Source organism: Vanessa cardui, chromosome 26 (genome assembly GCF_905220365.1).
Source record: "Vanessa cardui chromosome 26, ilVanCard2.1, whole genome shotgun sequence".
In the NCBI taxonomy this organism is placed as follows: Eukaryota; Metazoa; Arthropoda; class Insecta; order Lepidoptera; family Nymphalidae; genus Vanessa; species Vanessa cardui.
Genome location: NC_061148.1, coordinates 9,099,080 through 9,123,820, shown reverse-complemented (window position 1 = coordinate 9,123,820; position 24,741 = coordinate 9,099,080). Strand labels below are relative to the sequence as shown.

At 33.0% G+C, this 24,741-nt stretch overlaps 1 protein-coding gene across 1 annotated transcript in view; it reads right to left on the bottom strand.

The window, feature by feature from the left end:
- LOC124540833 (protein stum) overlaps window positions 1-24,232 on the bottom strand; it is a 47,828-nt gene extending 23,596 nt beyond the window's left edge. Inside the window, exon 1 of the mRNA XM_047118556.1 lies at window positions 23,604-24,232. Coding sequence (XP_046974512.1) covers window positions 23,604-24,232 — 629 coding nt within the window. The remainder of the gene's footprint in view (window positions 1-23,603) is intronic.
- Between the last annotated feature and the right edge of the window lie 509 nt (window positions 24,233-24,741).

The following is a 24,741-nucleotide window of genomic DNA, read 5'->3' as shown; positions in this document are numbered from 1 at the left end:
ACTACAGAGGTTTGTTTATAAAAGAAAGTCATTATGCTAATATCAATATACATTATAGCTTGCATTGAATCGTTACATAAATTATAAAATATGTTGTGTAATCGAACAATAGTTGTAGGGATGTAGGCGTCTAATGGATGATGGTAATGATTCATCAACGCGCGGGATGAGTATGAAATAACGATTACTGTCACCTTGGGCTTGTTTTCTTTAATCGAAAGCCTACGTTAAATATATTTGTGTGCAATGCATATTTAAATACACAGTATTGATTTTATTGTAAAAGATCTATACCTACAACCTTACGATTTTTGGGTTTTATATATTTGTATAATAAAATTTAAGTGTCTATTTGTAATATTAAAATATTCATTCTTTACTAAATGTGCATTTAGTTTTATGTTTATATACACGCTACATATACTAAAGCAACATTATTAACAATATTTATATGTAAGTGTCTGTCTGTTTAACTAATCTCTGGAACAGCTATACTAGAAAAAAAATAACTACTGAGTTTCTTGCCGGTTTTTCTCGGTAGAATCTACTTTTGGTAGCTTCACTTAATTGTTAAATGGCGATTCAAAAGTGCTTGTTTTTAGAAGCCCACTTGAAGAAAGTTTATTTTGATTTTAAAATTGAAGGGAATTTCATTGGCAGATAGCTGATGTTATAATGAGCAACTTAAACTACCTTTATTTTGCAATTATATATAAAATAATAACCACCGTCGACCTAACATCATAAGAGCTGCCTAATAGATAATTATAAGTTATTCAAATATAAACAAATACTATATATTATTTTACATATTCTTATTAAACTTTCTTACTGAAAATATCATAATATTATTCTTAGTTTATATTATGTATTGAAGTAAGCAAAGTCAATGGTAAAGTTTGTTAAGTAGAGATTGCTTGTACTTGAGTGGATTTATCATATATAATTGTATGAGATAGCGAAAGACCTTCGTCGTAAACGAATGATTGACGCCTACTTGCTAATTGAATGCTGTGTAATTACAGTACTCGAAGCTCTCGTACTATTTTACTAATCTAACACGTATTTAGAACATCTTAATACTTTAAGGTAATTGCTACAAGGTTTTGATGGATATTGTGTTATTTATTAATGTATTCTCAGTTTTATATAACAGTTATATGTACAGTGAGTACGTATAAGTGATTCTTAAAGTTGACATGTAATTGTTAAGTTATCAAAAGAACTCGGTTTGACTTTAAATATCTTTAAGAAGAAAAACAATGAAGGAAATACTAAATCGTAAAGATTTTGAGTCTTAACATTTTTTTTTATAAATTTTACTTAATTTCTGAATTACGATTGGTTAAAAATTAAGTAATAATTTGAATGCAACAGCCTACCAGCCGTTCGCCAGAGATTAGCCGGAACAAACAGACAGACACACAAAAATATTTAATGTGGTATTTCGGTAAATGTACTAATGTACTTACCATGTAAACATACATATGCATTGAGTAAAAAAGGGCTATTTTAATATTACAAACAGACACTCCAATTTCATTATATGTATATATTTGAAAGTAACGCTGTCTGTCTATCTGTCGCTCTTCCACGACCAAACCGATGAACTGAATTTTATGATATTTTGCTAAGTAGCAAACTTGAACTCTAAGAAAGGACATAGCCATTTTTTGCCTAGCACATAGCAGTCAATCCCCTAAAAGTTGAGTCGAGTCGAGTTGGCCCAGTGGTTAGAACGCGTGCATCTTAACCGATGATTGCGGGTTCAAACCCAGGCGAGCACCGCTGATTCATGTGCTTAATTTGTCTCGTGGTCAACGGTGAAGGAAAACATCGTGAGGAAACCTGCATGTGACATATTTCATAGAAATTCTGCCACATGTGTATTCCACCAACCCGCATTGGAACAGCGTGGTGGAATATGTTCCAAACCTTCTCCTCAAAGGGAGAGGAGGCCTTTAGCCCAGCGTTTATCATTAAAAAAAATCTGCATCACATATTTAGGAATAGACAATGAAGTTAAATAAATTAGTTTTGGGGATCGAATTCCAGGTTCCTTCACACTCAACAAATTGCTAGTACCAGAGTACCTTCCTCTTGTCCTTCGAAAAGTATGTAAGGACCTGTATACTGCGCGACTAGTAAGGGGCCTTACAAGTAACAGAGGTTACGTACACGCTTGTACACTAAAGTATCCTGCGCAGTTAGCAGTTGTAGCAGTCACTGCTACTGTTCAGAATGGCTTTTCTGACGGACATCATTTAGGAAGCCATAATCGCAATAGTCACAGTCATGAGTACATTTAAATACATAGTTATCATCCAAAACAACCCCCACGTTTTAGGGAAAATAGCCTATATTTAGGTACATCCTTGTAATTTAGGCGTTTATTCGTCCTTATTTTGACTGAGTGTTTTTGCGTGAAAGAGAGAGATGGATAGGCATAGTTACTTTCGCATTTTTATCAATAGAGATTTTGGGAAAATGGCCTATATACTTCCTTGTAATTTAAGCTTTTTCGTCCTTAATTTGACTGAGTGTTATTGCGTGAAAGAGAGAGAGAGGGATAAACATGGTTACTTTCGCATTTTTACTAGTACAGATTTTGCTAAGATAATGTTTAATGGGTACACGATGTAGCCGATGCCACTGCTAACGGCTACTCAACAGCCACTGAACACAGCTGACATGCTACGCTTTCTAGCTACGAAATAACAGAACAAAACGGTATAGCGCGTAATTATTTTATCGTTTCTTTTACAAAATACCACACACTTTGTTACGCAATCGTTAATTTGTAACAAAATTTTTATTTGTTTTAATATTAATGATTACATTTTTGAATTTATATTTGGAACATTCCATTTCTAATTACTTAAATCTTTTTTTTCAATTCGTCACTAGTATGAACTAAGATGTTATGTTTTGTGCCTGTAGTTACACTGGCTCACTCACCCTCCAAATAGGAACACAACAATACAGAGTAATGTTATTTCGATGTAGAATATCTGATCAATGGGTGGTATCTACACAGACGGGCTTGCACAAAGCCCTACCACCAAGTAAGTATCAGAATATATTGTATAGATAGAAGAACTGTTTATATTCTATAATATAGAAGAGTTAAAAGCAAATCGATTAAATCCTTACTAATATTATAAAGACAATAGTTTGTATGTATGGATGCTTGTAGCTCGTTCACGTAAAAAGTACTGAATGGAGTTATTGAAACTTTACAATAATATAGCTTAAACTACACATATGTTATAATTTACAAAGATAAAACAATCATTAATTTTATACTTCTTTAAAGGTTATTTAAACGACGAAGTATCAGCTCTGTTTAAGTGTAAATCACTGTTAAGAAAAAGTTGCATTAAAACTAGTTGTATATCAAAGTAATTGACGTCAAACGCCTGAGTTATATCCGTAGTTTATCACGATCTGATTAGTGCTTGAAAGAGCTGAGATGCTCCAGCGGTTGACACGTGAATATAGAAGATGTCTGGTTCTAAATTTGATATTCAATTTCATTTGTGCTATGAGCAGAGATGGCTCAGAGGGTCGCGTGCATCTTAACCAATGATAGCGGGTTCAAACCACTGAATATTCAAGTGATTAATTTGTGATTTGATTGTGATGAAGGAAAACATCGTGAGGAAACCTGCGTATGTCTAATTTCATAGATATTCTGTCACATGTGTATTCCACCAACTCGCATAGAATAGCGTGGTGAAATATGTACCAAACTTTTCTCAAGAGGAGAGGAGGCCTTAGCGCAGAAGTGGGAAATTTACAGGCTGTTGTTGTATTATGGTAACTGTGAATGGTACTGGACTCCGAAGACGAATATGATCAGTACAGTCAGAGAGAATGAACTGCATTAGTCTGGCTAGCAAGATGGCTATTTACGCCTCGTTTGAAGGAACTCAGGTTATAAGATTACGGAGACACATGTACTGTTAGAGAGATCCATTTTTTCACAGACAAGAGAAAATTTTGGAATTTATCGTCATTTTTAATTTGATTTTAGAATTTATATCTACATATGTATTTTAAACAATTGCTTTGACTAATTTGAATGTCAATGACCTTTGTTATAAAGATGATTTATATCCTAAAATAACTGCTGATAAAAATGTTCTCATTATTATATGTAAATCAGAATAATGTTTGGGTATTAACTAAACAAAGAAATAAAATATAACAATGCTTCAAATGGTAATAAACATTTAAATAAAACTAATTATAACGGATGAATCGCGTATATTAATTATTTTTAAACATCCCGACGTTTCGAGCACTTTGCAGTGTTCGTGGTCACGGGTCTACCCGGATGTTTAAAAATAATTAATATACGCGATTCATCCGTTATAATTAGTTTTATTTAAATGTGTAATAATCGCGAAAATTTAAGACAACATTATGGTAATAAACAGTTGAATTTTGTTATTATACACATATATAAATATAGCTACTACATGAATCATGAATCCAATGAACAGTATTTATCCCTTGAATCGCAATTTAGACAATAAAATCAAAATCTAAATAAACTCTATTGAAGTAGGTTTTCACAAACATGTTTGAAGCGTCATTTTATAAAACTTCATTAAGTGGAACAACCACCGGCAAGAAACTCTTTATATAGGATTACTATTTATTTAAACTCATTCATAATAATATAATGTTATAGTAAAAATAAGTAATAATAATAAAAAACTGGAGAATCAAAAACCGTTTTATAATTTGTTTTAATAACTGTAAGGAGTAAACGTTTGTATACATATATACTAGCTAACACTCAGCATATGTTTGTCTATTAAGTCGATACGAGTTCATACTAATCAGAAGTCATCACTTCAGAAACAATCACGCGGAAACAGCCACAAATAATATAGTAAAAACTTTTAAATATTGAAATATTTTACATGTTAATTATTTATTTAATAATGACATATAATAATCATTATACATAGATTCTACCATCATAGTAATAGGTTGGGGAAAAAGTTTCTTCGTATTTTATATGAAAATTCAAAAAGTTTTTTTTATAGTTTATTTACATTTGACTAAAGTATGTAGGTGCCATTTTGTTCCATAACTCTTTGCCATCTTGTTGGTAGTGACATGATCCCATTGCTGTAAAAATTTTGGGGCTTCTGATCGAAAAACTGCGACAAGTGGTTTTGGCAGTCCTCTCGTGATGTTAACCTGACACTGCCCAAGGAATTCTGCACAGACCGAAACAGATGAAAATCTGAAGGTGCAAGGTCAGGACTATACGGCGGATGCATTAATACCTCCCAGCCAAACTCTCGTAATTTTTGTTGAGTGGCTAAAGATGTGTGAGGTCTAGCGTTGTCATGATGAAAAACCACACCCCTTCTGTTGATCAATTCTGGCCGCTTTCTCTCAATTTCTTGCTTCAATCTCATCAATTGTTCGCAATACAGTTCTGAATCGATGGTCCTGCCGGGCGGTAACAGCTCATAATGAATGATGCCCTTCCAATCCCACCATACACACAGCATTACCTTGTTGCGAGTTAATCCGGGTTTTGCCACAGTCTGTGAAGCTTGACCGGCCTTTGACCACGATCTTTTTCGCACGTTCTTGTCGTATGTGATCCACTTTTCATCACCAGTTATCAGCTTCTTCAAAAATGGTTCGGTTTCATTACGTCGTAATAAAGAATCACAAATGAGTACACGGTTCATTAGGTTTCTTTCAGTGAGTTCATGAGGCACCCATATGTCGAGCTTTTTTGTGTACCCAGCTTTATTCAAATGAGTCAAAACCGTTTTGTGGTCAATTGCCAGTTCTTCAGCTACATCGTAACTACTAATATGCCGATCTTGCTCCACTTTTTCAAAAATGGCATCAATTTTGTCCGTAACAGGGCGACCAGAGCGAGATGCATCTTTGATATCAAAATTTCTGGCTTGAAAACGCTTAAACCAAACTTGCGCTACTCTCACAGATACTGCATTAGGTCCATAAACATCCCAATTTTTTTTCGCGGCTTGAGTTGCATTTTTACCTTTTTTATAGTAAAATTTTAAAATGTACCGAATTTCTTCTTTAGATTCACTCATTTTAACAACAACAAAAACAAATGAAAATCACACAAATTCCTAATTTGAATTTGGAAGTGCCTTCTTTAAAATTAAAACTTTTTAATGATACCAAAACCAGCCAGATACAAATGGTATAGCCAAAGAGATTTTATTACAAGTTCATACATACTATATGCGAAAAGACTTTTTCCCCAACCTAATATGAAATTTAGATTGCCTTTGATTGTTTAGACTTGTTTTAGACCAAAGTTTGTATATATTGTCCGTATTTATAAAAACATAGCATATCATAGAGAAGCTGGAATAATTTTGAATTGGAATCCAGTTAGTTACAACGAAATGGAATGATTTTGAGAACTATTTTAAGGCCCTGTGTAAATCTATACGAATTAAAATGAACTTTTCAAAGCGTACTGGAATAAACAATAATTTTGTTGTACATTATAAATTGGTATTACATAAATATCAAGAATACAAAATCTAAATATACTAAAATAGTACATATTTGATTTCCAAAAATAATCATAGCTGTATCATTGAAATAGAAAGTAAATACATGTTATTATATAATAATAATATTCAATTATAAGCGTTATAAAAAGACATTTAAAGGTGATTACAGTTGTAATTATTCGCACGGTTGATTTGCGTGGATGGACGACATCTTGATTGGCAATTTTGAACTAGACAATACTGCATTAATCGTTTTGCTGCATGCAAGACCTCAGAACGAAACACACTTGGAAATGCTATCGGAATTATTATACCTATATTTTAAGAAGTAACTGATATCCTTATATAGCTCTGATATATCACTGTGAGATAGTATTATTATTACTTACTAGCTGGTAGGAATTTGTACTAGCCCGTATGTGTACTACCCACTGATCTGATATTTTGCCAATGTCTGCTGTCTGCTTACATTAGAGTTATATTTACATACTATCTGAGAACGTGACTTTGAGCCCGTTTGAATTTAACATAGATAATATTATTATAGACTAAGTTAGTCCTTATTACAGCAGCTATTTGCCAGTGAAAGTCTATCAAAATCGGTCCAGCCGTACCAATAGCCGAGAAAAAATAGATAGACAAAAATTGTAAAACATGTTATTTTCGTACATTTACCAAGTATACATACACATGCAATTAGTAAAAAGCGGTTATATTTATAGTACAAACATATACTCCAATGTTATTAAATGTATATGTCATTATATGATTGTAAAAATATATACTCGTACATGCCACTTCTAAAGTAATCTCAGTTCATCGTGCGAATTACACAAGTGTTAGTTTTTGACTCGTGTAGGTATTTTGAAAGCTCAGGTGGGTTATGAGAGTGGGTATCGATTAATAATAATTAATCGTATGCAATTGTTTACATATGTGCAAACAACAAGGCAATAACGCTTACGTCATTTGCATAGTTCAATATATTATGTACACTTCTATAAAGTATCATAAGCACTTATGAATGACTATTTTACAAATTCGCCGAAATAATGATTTTACGCAAAAGAAACGACAAAAAATCTTTTTTACTTTGGTGGTAAGGCTTTCTACAAGCCCGTCTGAGTAGATATCACCCTCTCATCAGATATTCTACCGCCAAACAACAGTATTTAGTATTGTTGTGTTCGGGTTTGAAGGGTGAGTGAGTCAGTGTAACTACAGGCACAATGGACATAACACCTTAGTTCCCAAGTTTGATGGCGATGTAAGGAATGGTTAATATTTCTAATAGCGCCATTGTGTATGGGCGGGGGTGACCAAGTGGTCAAGTGGTAAGTTACGAGCATATGGGCTAAGTACCATCTGGTAAGTACCATCAGGTGGCCCTATGCTCCTAACAAATAGCATAAAAAAACTCGGTTACTGGTTTTGGCGGAAAAGTGTAACTACTAAGATCGTCTTTATACTTTTCCAAAGTCAGCTCATATTCAACTAAGCAATATTATCATTCCATGTGCTGGATTTTGTTTGATCTGTTATGCTTAGCGGTGTAGTGTATTCAATGAATTTGAGCAGTGTGAAGGTATAAACTACAACCCTCATAAGAGGAAGGAAACGAAAGTCTAATCTCCAAATCCAACGGAACGAGTGAGTTTCTTGCCGGCTTTTCTCAAAATCTGAATTCCGAAGCTAGCGTCACTTACAACATAGTATTGTAAAATGACAATTCATATCTACTTGTAGAAGGCTTTAAATAAAGCATATTTAGATTTTGCCTTCAAGTTTAAAGCCCTGTTAGAGTGTGTAATTTGTTAATATGTCAATTATTAATAATTTAATTTAATATATATATTAACAACAACAAAAACAAACAACAACAACAACAGCCTGTAAATTCCCACTGCTGGGCTAAAGGCCTCCTCTCCCTTCGAGGAGAAGGTTTGGAACATTTTCCACCACACTGTTCCAATGCGGGTTGGTGGAATACACATGTGGCAGAATTTCTATGAAATTTGTCACATGCAGGTTTCCTCACGATGTTTTCCTTCACCGCTGAGCACGAGATGAATTATAAATACAAATTAAGCACATGAATCAGCGGTGCTTGCCTGGGTTTGAACCCGCAATCATCGGTTAAGATGCACGCGTTCTAACCACTGGGCCATCTCGTCATCGTATATTAACAAATATACATAAATATATATTAACAAATATACGCGTCGTACCGGGAATTTTCGTTCGCTTTCGTTTTCTTATTAGTTTTAGTATTTTCACTATGATGTGCACGCTCTACCTGCCTCTATTATCATTTAACTTTTAATTTATTTGCCGACTCTTCCATGATCACTAATTAAATATAACCAAGTAGGCAATAGTTGCAGAGTAATTTAGATATGTGATTATAATCCAGCTCCGTATTTAAAAAATTCATAACTTAAAAAAGTTATTTTGTTAAAAAAAATTAAGTTCTGAATAATAATAATAAAATGATTTATTTATAATTAATAATATAAAGTGACGTGATCCCTTGATCCGCAGACGTGGATCCACAGACCGAAACTAATAAAAAAACTTATTTTTTGGTAGCATACAGATTACCTTTGCCTTTTTTAATGATTAAAAAAAAATTGTCTGTATTCCATATTTTTCTAACCATTAAGTTAATATGATTCATTCGTGTTGTCAATTCGTTTTCACCATATACGATCGGTTTCGTACGTGTAGGTAGCACAAGGTTGACGACCCGCATTTCAAAGCCTTAGAAATACTTTTATGACATAATAATTTGAAATGAACTGATGACCTACGTTCTATGGCCTCATAAGCTTGTTGAGATTAATAGTTCAAACATAAGAATTCTGTATCTTCCTATACTAACAAATTTAAAAAAAAACCGTCTTCAATGAATACCATAAGAGAATAAATAAAATAATAATTTATATTCGATAAATTAAAATTAAACTTAAAATTGTTTTTAGCAAACATTAAATATATACTTACATATATACAGGGGAATTGAGGACCCCGTAAGTCGTTGCGTTATGGTATGTTGTATTTAAATGTATGTATAATTGTATATTCATACTAATCACATAACCACTTACGTAGTTCAAGTTGATACATTTTAGGATAATACCTATATATACCTACATACGTAGCTGAATAAGATAAAACAAAAGGATTCATTAATGCTGCCTCTACATTTGAACAGTCTAGACTCTATATATCATATCGGGATGAACCAAACGCTTACGTGATTCAGAAAACTGTTTAATATATTAATTCTGTGATAAATACAAATAAGATGTGAAAGAAGAACAATTAAAGAAGTAAAACAACAAATTCACAATTTTGTTTCCTAAATAAAATCGTGTGCGTCGCTATTCTGTGAAAACTCACTTCTCACTCGTTTAAAGATCTTGTTCTGCGGTGACTTTCAAGTTTATTACTGGATATTAGATCTCATTGATAGTAGATAGATTGATTGATATCTAATTATCAAAGTTTACACGAGTTCTAAGTTACTAAGTAATTATTAAGTTACCGCTGATCGATATAATTACTGAGCATTTACTTAACTATGCAAGTAGTTATGACAAGGAATTTCTGGAAAAATAACAAGAGCCCGTTCTTACCGCGTGGATGGAATTTGTGCGGTATTTTTGGTTTGTGGTTAAATATTTTCGTAATTAATTTGTTATTTGTATAAAAAATAATCGAATTATTACTTAACTATTTTGACCTAATTAATATGTTCAAACTACGTTTTAATTAAAACCAAAATCCAAGTTATTTTAATAATTATATTTTCTTTTGTAATTTAGTACTTAAGTACGTGTATGGTACACGTACGTAAGTAACGGGCTAATAAAAACACTTTACTCGGTTTGTCAATAGCCTCAGTAACCCAGTAACATTTAGCCGCGGAAAACACGTCAAGAGATCAATCTATATTTGCTCATATGTTTACTATAGGTTGAGATTGCCTTCACATTGTACGACGAGAACGAATGAATAAAATAATAAATATATGAGACAACATCACATACATTACTCTGATCCCAATGTAAGTAGCTGAAGCACTTGTGTTATGGAAATCAGAAGTAACGACGGTACCACAAACACCTAGATCCAAGACAACATAGAAAACTAATGGTAATCTACATCTACTCGGCCGGGAATCGAACCCGGGACCTCAGGGTAGCGTGCCCATGAAAACCGGTGTACACACCACTCGACCATGCTATTTATCTATAATAACTGGTCTTGAGGTTTGGGTACCATATCAAGACTACTAACAATTGGTTCTCAATGTAAAGTTCAATTCAATTCTTAGTTTAATGGCTTTTAGTTGTGCCGACAGGGCACAGATTATTTCGCCACTGTCACATAGGATGGAGAAGACACGAATGAGATTGATCGGTACAGTTGAGATAATAAACTATATTGAATTTTAAAGCCAAGAATAATTGTAGTCATTTCCTTGTTAATCCTTAACCTAGAACAACAAACAGTAAGAGTTAATAATAGGGTAAATTAAAAACAATATTAATTTATTCTTTTAGTCTGTTTCACGAGTTTAACGGATCCATGTATATAGTCACACAAATGGACTGTCTAACGTAAAAAGATTATTTTAAATCGGAATGTTGATTTTAAGAAATTATATTTAACGGCAGAGGTGGTTGATTTGAGTGGTTGTTCTCACAATCGGACATTATGTGTGGACGTTATGCGGGTGCGGTTAATTAATAAAAGTTCCGTTATCACTCAAACGATTTACTTGTATACACTTTTTAAATCACAATAATAACGACGAGTCGTAAGACAGTTTATAGACGAGTTGCCTGTACGGTGGCTAGCACTGAAGTGGTCTGTCGCCGACTCGCACCGACCGATCTAGACTCCGTCGAAGCGTTATGCAATGCTGACAACGCTTGCGATTCGTCAAATCACCATCCGTATTATTGACATCTCCGACATATTTATGATTTTTATGTTAACAATTTACTCTGCGTCATATTTCAAATTCGGTTAATTTATTTTTAATTTTCTTCATCATTATCATCAATACATATAAACATTTTTATAATAAAAACGTTGTAAGATATTCTGTAGAATATTTATTATCATTATTGTACCTTTGCTAAGCCGGGCGCGGGGGCGGGTCGCACGTTATAATATAATTTTTTTTATTGAATTTTGAACCTTATGAACTTGTAACAATGATTTAAACAAACTATTTGTGTGTCGTTGACATTAATATTATACGTAAAACAAAAAATACGAACACAAATTACACTGTAAGGTCATTTAGTTTAATATTTCGTTATCTGTCTGTGTGAATGTTATGTCAATTTAGTTTTTCCAATTCTATAGTTGCTTATTCATGTATCTTAAGGTAAACGAGGCACTATAAATTATATAATGATGTAACGCACAGCTATAGTACGACAATACCTGTGTTCGGTCTCAATCACAGTGTCGTATGTTTTATAAGTGACATTGTTTAATAATAGTTACCGAGCGCTTTGTTTTACGCATTAAAAGTATTATAAATACATTTTAAGCCTCAGCTTAATACTTTACATGGCTAGTGACGAGAGCAACCCAGATTTTGGAAGTTGGAATTGTGTACATTTCCTTAGCAAAAGTAAAAAGGCTCCCAAAGCACGTAAGTTTGTTGGTCATCCAGTTGAACTCTGTCCAATGGTATTTGTCGTGTAAACTGTCTAGTATATGTAAAACTTGAATTTTTTTTATGGAATAGTTTGGCGGACGAGCATATGGGCCACCTGATGGTAAGTGGTCACCATCACCCATAGACAATGACGCTGTAAGAAATAGTAACTATTCCTTGCATCGTCAATTCGCCACTAACCTTGGGAACTAAGATGATATGTCCCTAGTGCCTGTAGTCACACTGGCTTACTCACCCTTCAAACCGGAACACAACAATATTGCGTACTGTTGTTTAGCGGTAGAATATCTGATGAGTGGGTGGTACCGACCCAGGCGGTCTTGCACAAAGCCCTACCACCAAGAAAAGACTTCGGTAATTAAATAATATTTCATAAATATATCATATCTGAAGTTCAATAAGAACTAACCTTACGCTTTTATCGCCTATATAATACGGTGTTGAGTAATATGCCGTATTTACTGTATTTTTTTTAAATTGGCCAAGTTAAATTTATAAGTAATGAAGACTTTGCCTTTTTTTAAATAACCTAAAACCAATTTATTTCTACTGTGAGTTAAGATCAACAGATTTTTACGCTCAATCTTTCATAGATTTAAATCTAAAATTGTTGCATTTATTACGATGTTCAGATATCAATCATAATAATATCTATTGTTTCATAAAACTACAACGATCTCATTTCGAAACTCAACGTTGTGTGCGCATGCGCATGTCAACCGTCACTGTGACAGATGGTTGCGCGCGAAAATGGACGGTTTCGCGCCGATCAAAGCCGAACTCAAATTACATGATCTCTTTTGTAAATAGCATTTTATACGCAGCTGATTTCCATTTTCATATCAACTTGTGACTTTAATAATAATATAATGAACATTTTGTTGTACTAACCGCAGAACAATATCAATGAGAATAAACAATTAAACGCAACTGAGACGTAACCACAGGCCTTGGTAAGGTCAGCTAAAAAACAATGTCATTAAGTTTTTTTTGTCTAAGAAAAAAAAAGTTGAGCGTTATTACCTCAACTTAAACTATAGTTAGACAATTGTTTGTATTTTCCGGTACTTTGGTGAAGAAAAAACACACAAACATATTTAACAAATGTATTGGTTGAACGATCGTTTTTTTTACACGATAAACATTTGACAAATCAAACGTCAGAAAATATAATGTCAGTTTTTGAAAATAGAATGCACCTACTCGCGTGGTAGTATTATATTGATATACATACAAGACCACATCTTGGAACAACATATGAATACTTTTTACAAGGAGAACCTCCTTAGTTTCGTCACTTACTGTTTCTAACTTTAGTCATAGTTGAAAACAATTTATACTAAACAATTAAACTGTAAATTCGTTTCCCCTAACAGGAGGTCTAGTCCAGTTCAACCTTTAGAGAATCGCAATTCGCGCCATCATTCCACGCGGTCATGATTTGTCAACATTACTTTTCTGTATAATCTATTCTTATATATTATAATTAAATGACTTGTATATATTTTTTCTTATGTAATGTATTGCGGTATCGGATATGTTAAAACCGCAACCTTTGTTACTTTGTTATCAAGGAGCTTATTGTAGCAACACATTAATTGAGCTGAGATGGCCCAGTGGTTAGTGGTTGAACCCGTGCATCTTAACCGATTGCAGGTTCAAACCCAGGCAAGCACCGCTATATATATGTGCTTAATTTGAGATTATAATTCATCTTGTACTCGGCGGTGAAGGAAAACATCGTGAGGAAACCTGCATGTGTCTAATTTCATCGAAATTCTGCCACATGTGCATTCCACCAACCCGCATTGAAACAGCGTGGTGGAATATGTTCCAAACCCTCTCCTTAATAGAAGAGGAGGCCTTATCCCAGAAGTGGGAAATTTACAGGCTGTTACTTTACTACTTTACTTTACATTTATTGCGGCCTTATGAGCTCCGTTCCTAAACAGAAGCAAAGGTGACCTAGGGTTTTATCTGGACAAGTGATATTGACTACTTACGGGTTTGTCGTGTGTCAATAAGTAGTACATAATTATACACCGAGCCCTTGTGGTGTATAGTTACTGCTTCTTACAATTGACATGACATATATCTATATCTTATTAAGTCTATAATTCATTATTAATAATATAATTTGTCATTATTAAAACATTATTCAATTACGTTGAAAATAATATTTTTTTCTTAAAATAATTCCAGTAAACTGAATTCCGATTTATAATTCTATAAAGCAGCGGTCGGCAACCTTTTGGTAGGCAAGGCCCACAAGTTGGCAAAATAAAGTATAGGCCGCAGTCATGATATTAACCTTAGAAGCCCGATATACCTACGCATAATTAGTGTTAATTAGTCATATTCCATAGAAAAAAAAATAATGCTGTTGAAAATTATTAAAAGATACAGAATTTAATTCGTACGATACACATAATACTTACATTATTTTTATATGTCTGACCTAAATAGGAAACTGACTTTACACAAATTTTAGTGTGATGATGTATTTATTTGTCAACTTTTTTACAAAACATTCACGGGCCGCAAGGAAGATGATCGACCCTAAGCTACAAGTTAACAAAAAAGTCTTATTTATGTTTATAACTATTTATTTAATGCTTGACAATAAAATATTTCGAAAATCTGCTGATACCGGATACACCAAACATTCTACTCTACTGTCAAATACTTTCTATATCTTTTTATATGTAGAGTAACAGACAAAGAGAGTAAACGAATATAATACTAAACTGGCGTAAGAGATAAGTCTGTCTCTCTTTAGCATGATCAGATCAAGAAATAACACGTTTATTTTATAGTAATTATATCTTATATAAATAAATATAATTGAATTAAGTTTGATTGGTTTTTAATATCATTTATTTCGTTTTAATAGTAATTTAATTTCAAAGAAGTATCATATATAATGTTATAAATTAAACATCGTAAGCCATCATAAAAAAATATAATAGTCTAAAATGAAATGTATTTCCGAATAAATAACTAAATGGTAGCAGTTACCAAACAAATGAATATTTAAAACTATAATAAAACTTGTGAATAAATTAATTTCAAAATTGGCAAATATATTTCGATTATAAAAATTCGTTTAATATAACTATAGCTGTCTCGTTTTCACATACCGTCTTATGTACTTACGAAATATATTATACAGAGCGTGAACAATTTTGACCAACGAATCAAAATCACAAAATGTTATTACAAAACTATTGTCTAAGTTATGAACTTAAACGTTACTTAACAGTACAAATATACAAATATTCATTTTGTTTGTAACTATTGCGTGGTATTAGCTAAATAGTATAATTGTGTGCTTTCTGTAATATATACATATAATATCATAAATATACAATTGAAATTGTCTAGCGGTTAGAACGCATCTCAACCGATGATTGCAGATTCAAACCCAGGCAAGCTATAATAAATTTTCATGTGCTTCATTTGGTTTTGTAATTCATCTCATAATTGGTGGTGAAGGAAAATATGAGGATACCTGCATGTATCTAATTTCAATTAAATTCTGTTACATGTGTATTCAGCAACGGAATGTGGTGTAGCGAACTCTAAAACCTCTTCAAATTGAGGTGTCTAAGTCCAGAAGATGGAAATTTAGAGGCTGTTGCTGATAAAGTATTTTACTGGCTCAATCGGGCAGATTTTCTCCTATCAGTAATTATTATCAATATCATACAAAATGTAACGATGTCAAAGGATTTTATTGTCGATATAACTATATATATAACTATAACTTATTCGAGACTACTCTAGAATAGAAGTAAACTGTGTCAAACGATAACAAAAATGTATATAGCCAGTAAACATTATTAAAGACTTAATTATCATTTTATTGTCATTTTGTAAGACCCAATGTCTTATGACATTGTATTTATTAGACAGCTCATAGCGATCGGTTGATCATAATAATAAAAGGCTTTGATTGACGTTATCTCACAGATAATACCAGGGTTATTTTCTTATATGTAAGATTTATAATGCAAATTAAATTGTTACATAGGTTACACTAACCATCCCCTCCAACTGCGGGCGGAAACTGGTGAAAAATAAATCAGACACGGACGTCAAGGTCGAGAGACGCTTTATTTTATTTTCATTAGGACCACCGACAGTAGATACATCATCACATAAAAAATTATATTAGAAATATATCGAGGAAAATGTTCTATTTACAGGTAGTCTTTCCATGCACTATCATATTGGGCTTTATGTATAAATAATAATAATTCCAAGTAAAGGCATATTAATTACTCGTGCAAACAAATCATGTCTTTATTATTTTACTTGTTGTTTACTTTGCGACTTTTCATTGATGAACTTTTTTATCCTTTTGTTACTTTTTTTTGGTTATAGTGTGACCTTCAAGGAATTAAATGTCATATAATTTATTTCATCAGTAAAATATTTTATATCAATTTTATAAATATTGGACATTATCCTTGGTCGAGTAGTGTGTACACCGGTTTTCATGGGTACGCTACTCCGAGGTCCTGGGTTCGATTCCCGGTCGAGTCGATGTAGAAAATTTATTAGTTTTCTATGGTGTCTTGGGTCTGTGTGTTTCTGGTACCGTCGTTACTTCTGATTCTCCATAGCAGAAGTGCTTTAGCTACTTACATTGGGATCAGAGTAATGTATGTGATGTTGTCCAATGTTGTCCAACATCACATACATAACTCTCATCAATATATAAATAACTAAATCACTTAGTTTTATGGAAAATCAGAAGTAACGACGGTACTAGAAACACCCGGACTCAAGACAACCAAAAAACTAATGAACTTTTCTAAACCGATTTGGGAATCGAACCCCGGGACCTCAGAGTGTATCCATGAAAACCGGTGTACACTACTCGACTAGTCGTCATAGACCAAAACAATATAAAGTGTACAGTGTGACGCTAGGACGATAAATTAAGCGTAATCGATAGTGACTTAACCTACATATCAGGCGTACTAGGAATTAGGTAGTTAATTAACAGTACTAAGTCATGCTTTCACTGGATACATAAAAGAACATGGCGCCACATGGAATGTTTAAGTAAAGATCACAAATGAGACACTAGAGTGACACATTTAGTGTAACGAGTGTTCGTTTAGTGGCACAAGTTCTACCGCAATCTTTGAAGAAAATAAATAATTAAACATATGTTTTTTTATTGAACATTTAAAAGTCAATTGGCAAGCAAAGGCGCTGAACTATTTTGTTATTAATTTCTCTAGTATTTTTTTAATTAAAAGAGATATCAACCAAATACGAAGGGCGTACAATAGAGCACATGTGCGCATGCGCAGATTCTACTCTATTGAACTGTTATAGTGTCACAGGACAGCGAATGAGATACGATGGAATATTATTCGCAGGACCAACGGTTTTGCGAGTACTTTACCACTTTAAAGGAATCAAAGAGGGATTTCTTTGATTGTTTTGAGAAAAGCCGTTTTTATTTGTTTTTTGTTTTTGTTATTTCTCGGTATTTTGGGGTTGATCGTGGTATTTCGGCCATAAAAAGTAAACTATGTCCTTTCTTGAACTCCGAGCTAGCTTCACACAAAGTTTCACCCAACTTCATTTAGTGGTTTGGTGAAATAGCAACAGAGAGAGAGGGGGAGAGAGAGAAAGAGATAGATAGATTACTTTCGCATTTATGGCTTACAGTGAATCTGATTTAAACCTTTCAAAGTATATTTTGTGTTGCTGTTAACTGTTAGTTGATTCATGACTAAGCAAAGACAATGAATAAAATTAGTATTTAAAACTAAAACATAAGTTTATATATAATGAATATGTATTAGGATGTACGGAACAAGATTACGTAAAGATAAAAAAAATAACGTAGAGCTAGAATTAATGATTTTATCAGACAGGATATATAAATGTAATTATATTTTAATCAAATATCTACTTCATATAATGTGTGTATTGTGTATAATTGAGTATACAATCCAATGGTGTTTACACCGTTAAAGCCGTATTATTTGAATGTCCTAAGGGCTGCCAGAAATGTGGGTAGCACCCTCGTGCTCTGACCCCTTAAGTTTTCACTTCTCAACACTTCAAAAGTTGCAGTATTTTTAATATTTATCTCGCCCGGTGACGCTGTAAAGTCCAAAAGAAAATAATAATTTTGAAATGATTAAATTAAATTTAGGCCGAGATGGCCCAGAGGATAGGACGCGTGCATGTTAACCAATAATTGCGGGTTAAAACCCAGGCAAGCACCGCTGAATTTTAGTAGATTTTTGACTATCCATAAGCAAGAGTAGCACTTCCATACTGAATAAATATTTTTGACTTTTGACTTTGACTGTAAGTGAAATTTCGTTTTGAAAATTGGAAAACAATTCAATTTCAATTACCATTTGATTCCCTGTAATACTTCGGCGTGGTCTGTTATCTCTGCCTTCATTTAGAATCTAATGAAATCTAAAAAGCTTACTAGGCAGACAGATGGAAATACTTTCGCATTTATAATATTAGTATACATTAAATATCGACCTGCGGATTTCATCGTTTCATGCAATTAAAACCGAGCGGAATAGCTAGCGATTAATAAAAATATGATTTATGTGTTTGTAAGTACAAACGCTGGATTTTTGTCTTAAAAACACCTTCAGGGTTATTTTTTGTAACGGACATGAATTATTGTTGATAAGTTTTGTGTTTGCAACCTGAGGCATAACGTTAAAGAAACGTCCTTAGATACTTGTTATCATCCTTGGAGCTGATACACAAATATACCTACTAGTTTTAAGCATAAGGTCAGATTTTAATGTAATGAAGAGTTTTCAACTAATAACATTTGCAAAAACTAAAGCCATATAAATGTATATAAACACACACTCCCACACACAAACACACACGCTTATAATATATATGCTTATATAAGATATTGATATGGGAGAGCGGTGTTGTCTGGCACAGGTTCTATACTGCACTTAAAAGAAGGCTACAACCTTTACTGTTTAGACCAAATAAGCTGAATATATACTTTTTTTTTATATACAGAAACCAGTACTGGAATACCGCTGTGGTATAACCACCAAGTCTTCTTAATTTTTCGTCTATATAGTATTGATGAACAAACACACAAACATGTACAAACTTGGGCCTTCAAGTAATAAATACGGGTCGTAAAATAATAAACCCTTCAAGTGTCGTAGTTCGCAGACGCCATGGTCGCAGCGACCAACATCAAGGGATATTAATCAATCAACGCGGGATATTTTATTGTATGACAACTGTATCTCCTAACACAGGTGCTCTATTTATTCCCCCACTTTCATTACCTATTGTGAGGTTTAATCAAATGACAGTGAACAGTTTACAAACAAAACGAAAAAACACCTTCCTTAGGGCTTACTGATTCAGGCTGCTTAGACTTTGGGTAATATACTCGTATGACGAATGTATTTGCCTTTTCTTGTGTAAATATGAAATTAATTTTAAAGATTATATTTGCTTGCGGATTCGCTGGCGTTTTAGGGGTTGGTTATGAGGTGTAAGGCAAAAAAAGGCTGTCGTAACTTGTAGTTCAAGTTTGTTTGATATGAAATTTTACCAAATTCAATTCAATGCTTTGGTCGTAAAGCAATATAGATATATCGCATTAATATTATTAGAGTTATGAGCATTAATAAGATACGTTTTTTTTTTTTAATTTAGCAATAATGATATATGAAATGATCACTGAACAGTGGTCTGTCCGACCACTAGTCAATAGACGAAGGTTAAAGGTGAAAAATATATTGAATTTTGATGTTGTTTTAAAGCAATTGTATTCTTAATTTAAAAATAATACGTTTGTATTTTGATGCCAATGTCAAGACTTTTATTTTAGTTTGAATAAAAATGAATGTTACCGGTCTCTGTGGGTGGCAGTCCTTATTTAGATAAGAGTGGTGTGCAACCTTTAAAATAATTAATATTACTTTTATAATTTTTATAACTTTAAAGTTTGCAAAGTGTTTGAATACGATTATTTAGTATATATGTGTATCTGGATGTAGATTGCGGTAAACCGGGATATCATCCTTGGAGAGATCTATATTCAGTATTGGATTGAGTTTGGCTGATAAATTATTTAATTGAGAAATAATGCTATTTCAATATATATATAATCGAAAGAGACGTACATATGTATCCTCCAGACAGGTGTCAAAACAAAATGGACCTGAATTGTAAAATCTGAAATAGGAACTCTTCGGATGAGAAGTCGAAGTACGAGCTATTGTTTGGAAAAACCGATTGTCAATACCATATATTAACACATGTCATGTAAATTATGATAAAACAGCAATGAGGGCTTACTTTATTTTGTTTATTTATTTTATATTTATTCACTAACCCGCATTGGGGCAGCTTGGTGAGATAAATTCAACACATGATTCTTAGTCGGAATAGCTCATTCCAAATTATATACTTGAAAAAAAAAAAACTGTCTGGGTGGTTGTATATTCTGGAGAATCAATACATAGTATATAACAAAGTCGCTTACCGCTGTCTGTCCCTATGTATGCTTAGATCTTTAAAACTACGCAACGAATTTTTGATGCGGTTTTTTAATAGATAGAGTGATTCAAGAGGAAGGTTTTTGTATATAATACATGGAAAATATAGTAAAGACACTGATCATTCTAGAAGTTTCTAATGTGATGTAGTAAATAAACAAATTCTGTAGTATATTTAGTATCAGCATTGCATCCGTGCAAAGTCGGGGCGGGTCGTTAGTAAACACAATGACAAGTGTTTTTTATTTTTTTCATTACATTACGAAAACATTAAAGAATATTACGAAAGATGTAATGCGTTTTGTGATTGTAGTTATCGATGACGAAAACGTTACGTTTTGAATTTATAAAAACTTACTTTGTCACGTTTGATTGACTTTAACTTTTTTTTTATTCCAATGTGTTTAAAGGCATTGTTTGAGGTTGAACAGTGTAAAAACTCTTTGTTATTAATTTTATTTAATAGTTATATTATATTTTCACGACCTCCGTGGTCGAGTAGTGTGTATACAGGTTTTCATGGGTACGCCACTCCGAGGTCCCGGGTTCGATCGATGTAGAAAAGTTCATGGATTTTCTATGTTGTCTTGAGTCTAGGTGTTTGTGGTACCGTCGTTACTTCTGATTTTTCATAACACCAGTGCTTTAGCTACTTACATTGGAATCAGAAATGTATGTGATGTTGTCCAATATTTATTTATTAATGTATGCTCTGCTTGTCCCGTAAAGGCACAACTTAATTTGATTTAGTTGACAAAGAAATCCTTCCTGAAGTCTTCTGAGTCGGAATTCAGATGTCGGATCGGATCTGAGTTCATTTGATCAGATTGGGATTGGGATCAGAGTGATGTATGTAGTGTTGTCCAATATTTATTTATATTTAGTTAAATATAAGTCACGGGAGTAGAGGTCAGGTGTGAGATGAATAAATAAATTGCCTTTCTTTTTCTTCGGTTAGTTTTTAAGGAACTCAATGACACTGAATACAACTCAAAGCCTTAACAATATTGGTAATGTAATGTTTTAATAGAGAGTCGAGATGGCCCAGTGCATCTTTACCGATGATTGCGAGTTCAATCCCAGGCAAGCACCGCTGTTTAATGTGCTTAATTTGTCTTTATAATTCATCTCGTGCTCAGCGGTGAAGGAAAACATCGTGAGGAAACTTGCATGTGTCAAATTTCAACGAAATTCTGCCATACGTGCATTCCACCAACCCGCATTGGAACAGCGTGGTGGAATATGTTCCAAACCTTTTCCTCAAAGGGAGAGGAGGCCTTTAGCGAAGCAGTGGGAATTTGCAGGCTGTTGTTATATATATTTTTATATTATATAATGTTTTAATACCTTATTAAAACTAAAATAAGTTTATTTTTCGTCTAGATCATCGAAATTGCAATTCATCTAAGTAATACTGTTAGTATTCTTGTCACCATTCCAGACCAACATGACTTGTAGTAACTGTTTTTAATTTTGTTTTGTATATATTTACTAGAGGTCGTCGGTGGTTTCGTTCGCTTTTTAGGGGATTGATTGTTATATGTCAGGCAAAAAACCTATGTCCTTTCTTGGAGTTAAAGTTTGCTTCACAACAAATTTCATCAAATTCGGTTCAGCGGTTTGGCAGTGAAAAAGCGACAAACAGAGTTACTTTCACATTTATAACATTAGTATTGAAGTATAGATATAGAGTTGTAGATAGAGATTCTCACTGTAATTAATTAATATAAATAATTAATATGAGTTTTGTATTTATTAGATATTTAGTATTTTTGTATATTAAGTTAAATAAACAATCAGCTGATATTTAATTTGTGTGATGTATCTATTGAATGAACAATAAAAATTACTTTATAAAGATGTTTATGCATCTTTAAAACGAAGTGAGTCTGTACGTTTTCTTGCTTTGACTGACGTTTTCGGACACCATTCCATACCACAAGAATTTTGAGATAATTTGTCTTTAGTATAAATATTTATAGTGTTTTATCAAAAGGTTAAGAGCCTGTTAGTAGTATTAACTTCAAGTCTAGCTGGTTAGGTTACGAAAAAACAGACAATGGTATATTTATAAATGCACATATCAAATTAACTAGCTTGAACGCCCTTGATCCGTACGAAATATGTATAAAATTTTTATTTACTCTTTCATCGCAATTACCGTTATAACAAAAAAACTTGAATTGTTATTACGAATATGCGCAAGAGTGCTTAAGAAATCTTTAATTATCATTTTGAAGAAACTAAATTAGAATTAAGTGTCTCATTTATAATTTATTATTAACAGCATTCTGAAACTTTCGTTTTAAAATAGATCGGAACGTTCGATATCAAATTTGTTTTGGCGCCATTCTCAATTTCTTTTAAACTTAATATTAAAAATTTCATAGTGTTTATATTAAGTTATTTGTATCTGTTAAGTTTTTAATAGATAATATTATGATTGATAAAGAAAGAAGTAAGTAAACTGCGCAACGAATTTTCTCGGTATTTTGTCTTTTAAAATATCAGCTTAAAACTACTCATCGTAAATTAATTTAAAAAAAATTATGTTTTGTCAGATTTGATACTATATATATATTATTTATGATAGTAATGTAACCAATAATATAAACACAATTAGTATATTTTTATGTACAACATTTATCTAAATTTATTTAAACAATATTCAACACTTTTTGACCGACTTGAAATTTAATACCTACACACAAAAACAGAAATGAATACTCGTTCATCCCTTCGAGATATTTCTTGAAGCAATATAAGAATTCGATAGCTTTATTTTGGTAATGTTAAATATAAATCTCATAGTGTACTTACGGTGACTTAGACGCTGTTCTTCCCTTAACACTGTCAGCTGACAACACTTTAAACGCCTCGCCACTTTCTGTCTTAACACTGACCGTCCTTTTCGCGGAACTCGGGGCACTTTTCACTTCGAAACTATCCGCTATACTCCTCACTGTCCCTTTGCTTATCCCAGACTCATACTTCGTCCTAGAGGATAGATCGAAGTACCTATCCTGCGCGTGGATCAGCTGCGTCACCGTGAACGCGGTGTCCTGTTTCTTTAAATCGATTTTCGGTCCGAATAGATCGTCTCGTTCGAAGAATCGATCATCTTCGATGTCCTTGGAGGGCGATATGTCGTACCGGGAGTCGATAGTGATGTCTAGGACCGGGTCGTCGAGCCGGAGAGATCGTTCCGTGGCGAACGCGTACGGCGTGTTTGCGAGCTCCTCTTCAAAGCTGTTGTATCTGCTTCGGAACAGCGACTGGCTCTCCCCTCCATCCTCGTACTTCCCCCCGAATATGTCGTACTGTCCGAAGCGTTTGTTGATCGTGTCGAACTTCGGATCGGATATCTGTTTGTCGACGGGACTCGCGGTCGGGCTCATGTCGATGTGGAGTACACCGTTCTCGTCGGTGTATTTTAATTTTAGCGCCATATTTACATTTTTTTAATTCGTACCTGAAAAAAAGAAAATATGTTTTATAAGTATAATTAACACAATTAACGAATGCATTTGTATTTTACTATTCTACTTTATATTTAACTTTTTAAATGTAATGAAAACATTTATAAATTGTTGATATTAGTGTAAATAATTTTTACAGTATTATTTATGATTATAACAAATACAATCAAGGATTCGATTGCAGATTATCAAAGACACAGTATAGATTATATTTGAATATTAGTTGTTATTATTGGTTAATGATTAAGATAATAATATTATTATTAAGTATATTTTTTATAAAATACCCTTCAACTTATTCCAAGGCATAATTACTTATTGGTATGTATATATGTCAATCTGTCTTGAAGTTTTTGTAACACAAAGTCAAACACAGATAGAATTCCTAATATATCATAGCTATTATGGTAAAATATCCAACGAATATTGATAATACATTCAACCTATACATGCATGTACCAAGTTGAAAACTAAAATCA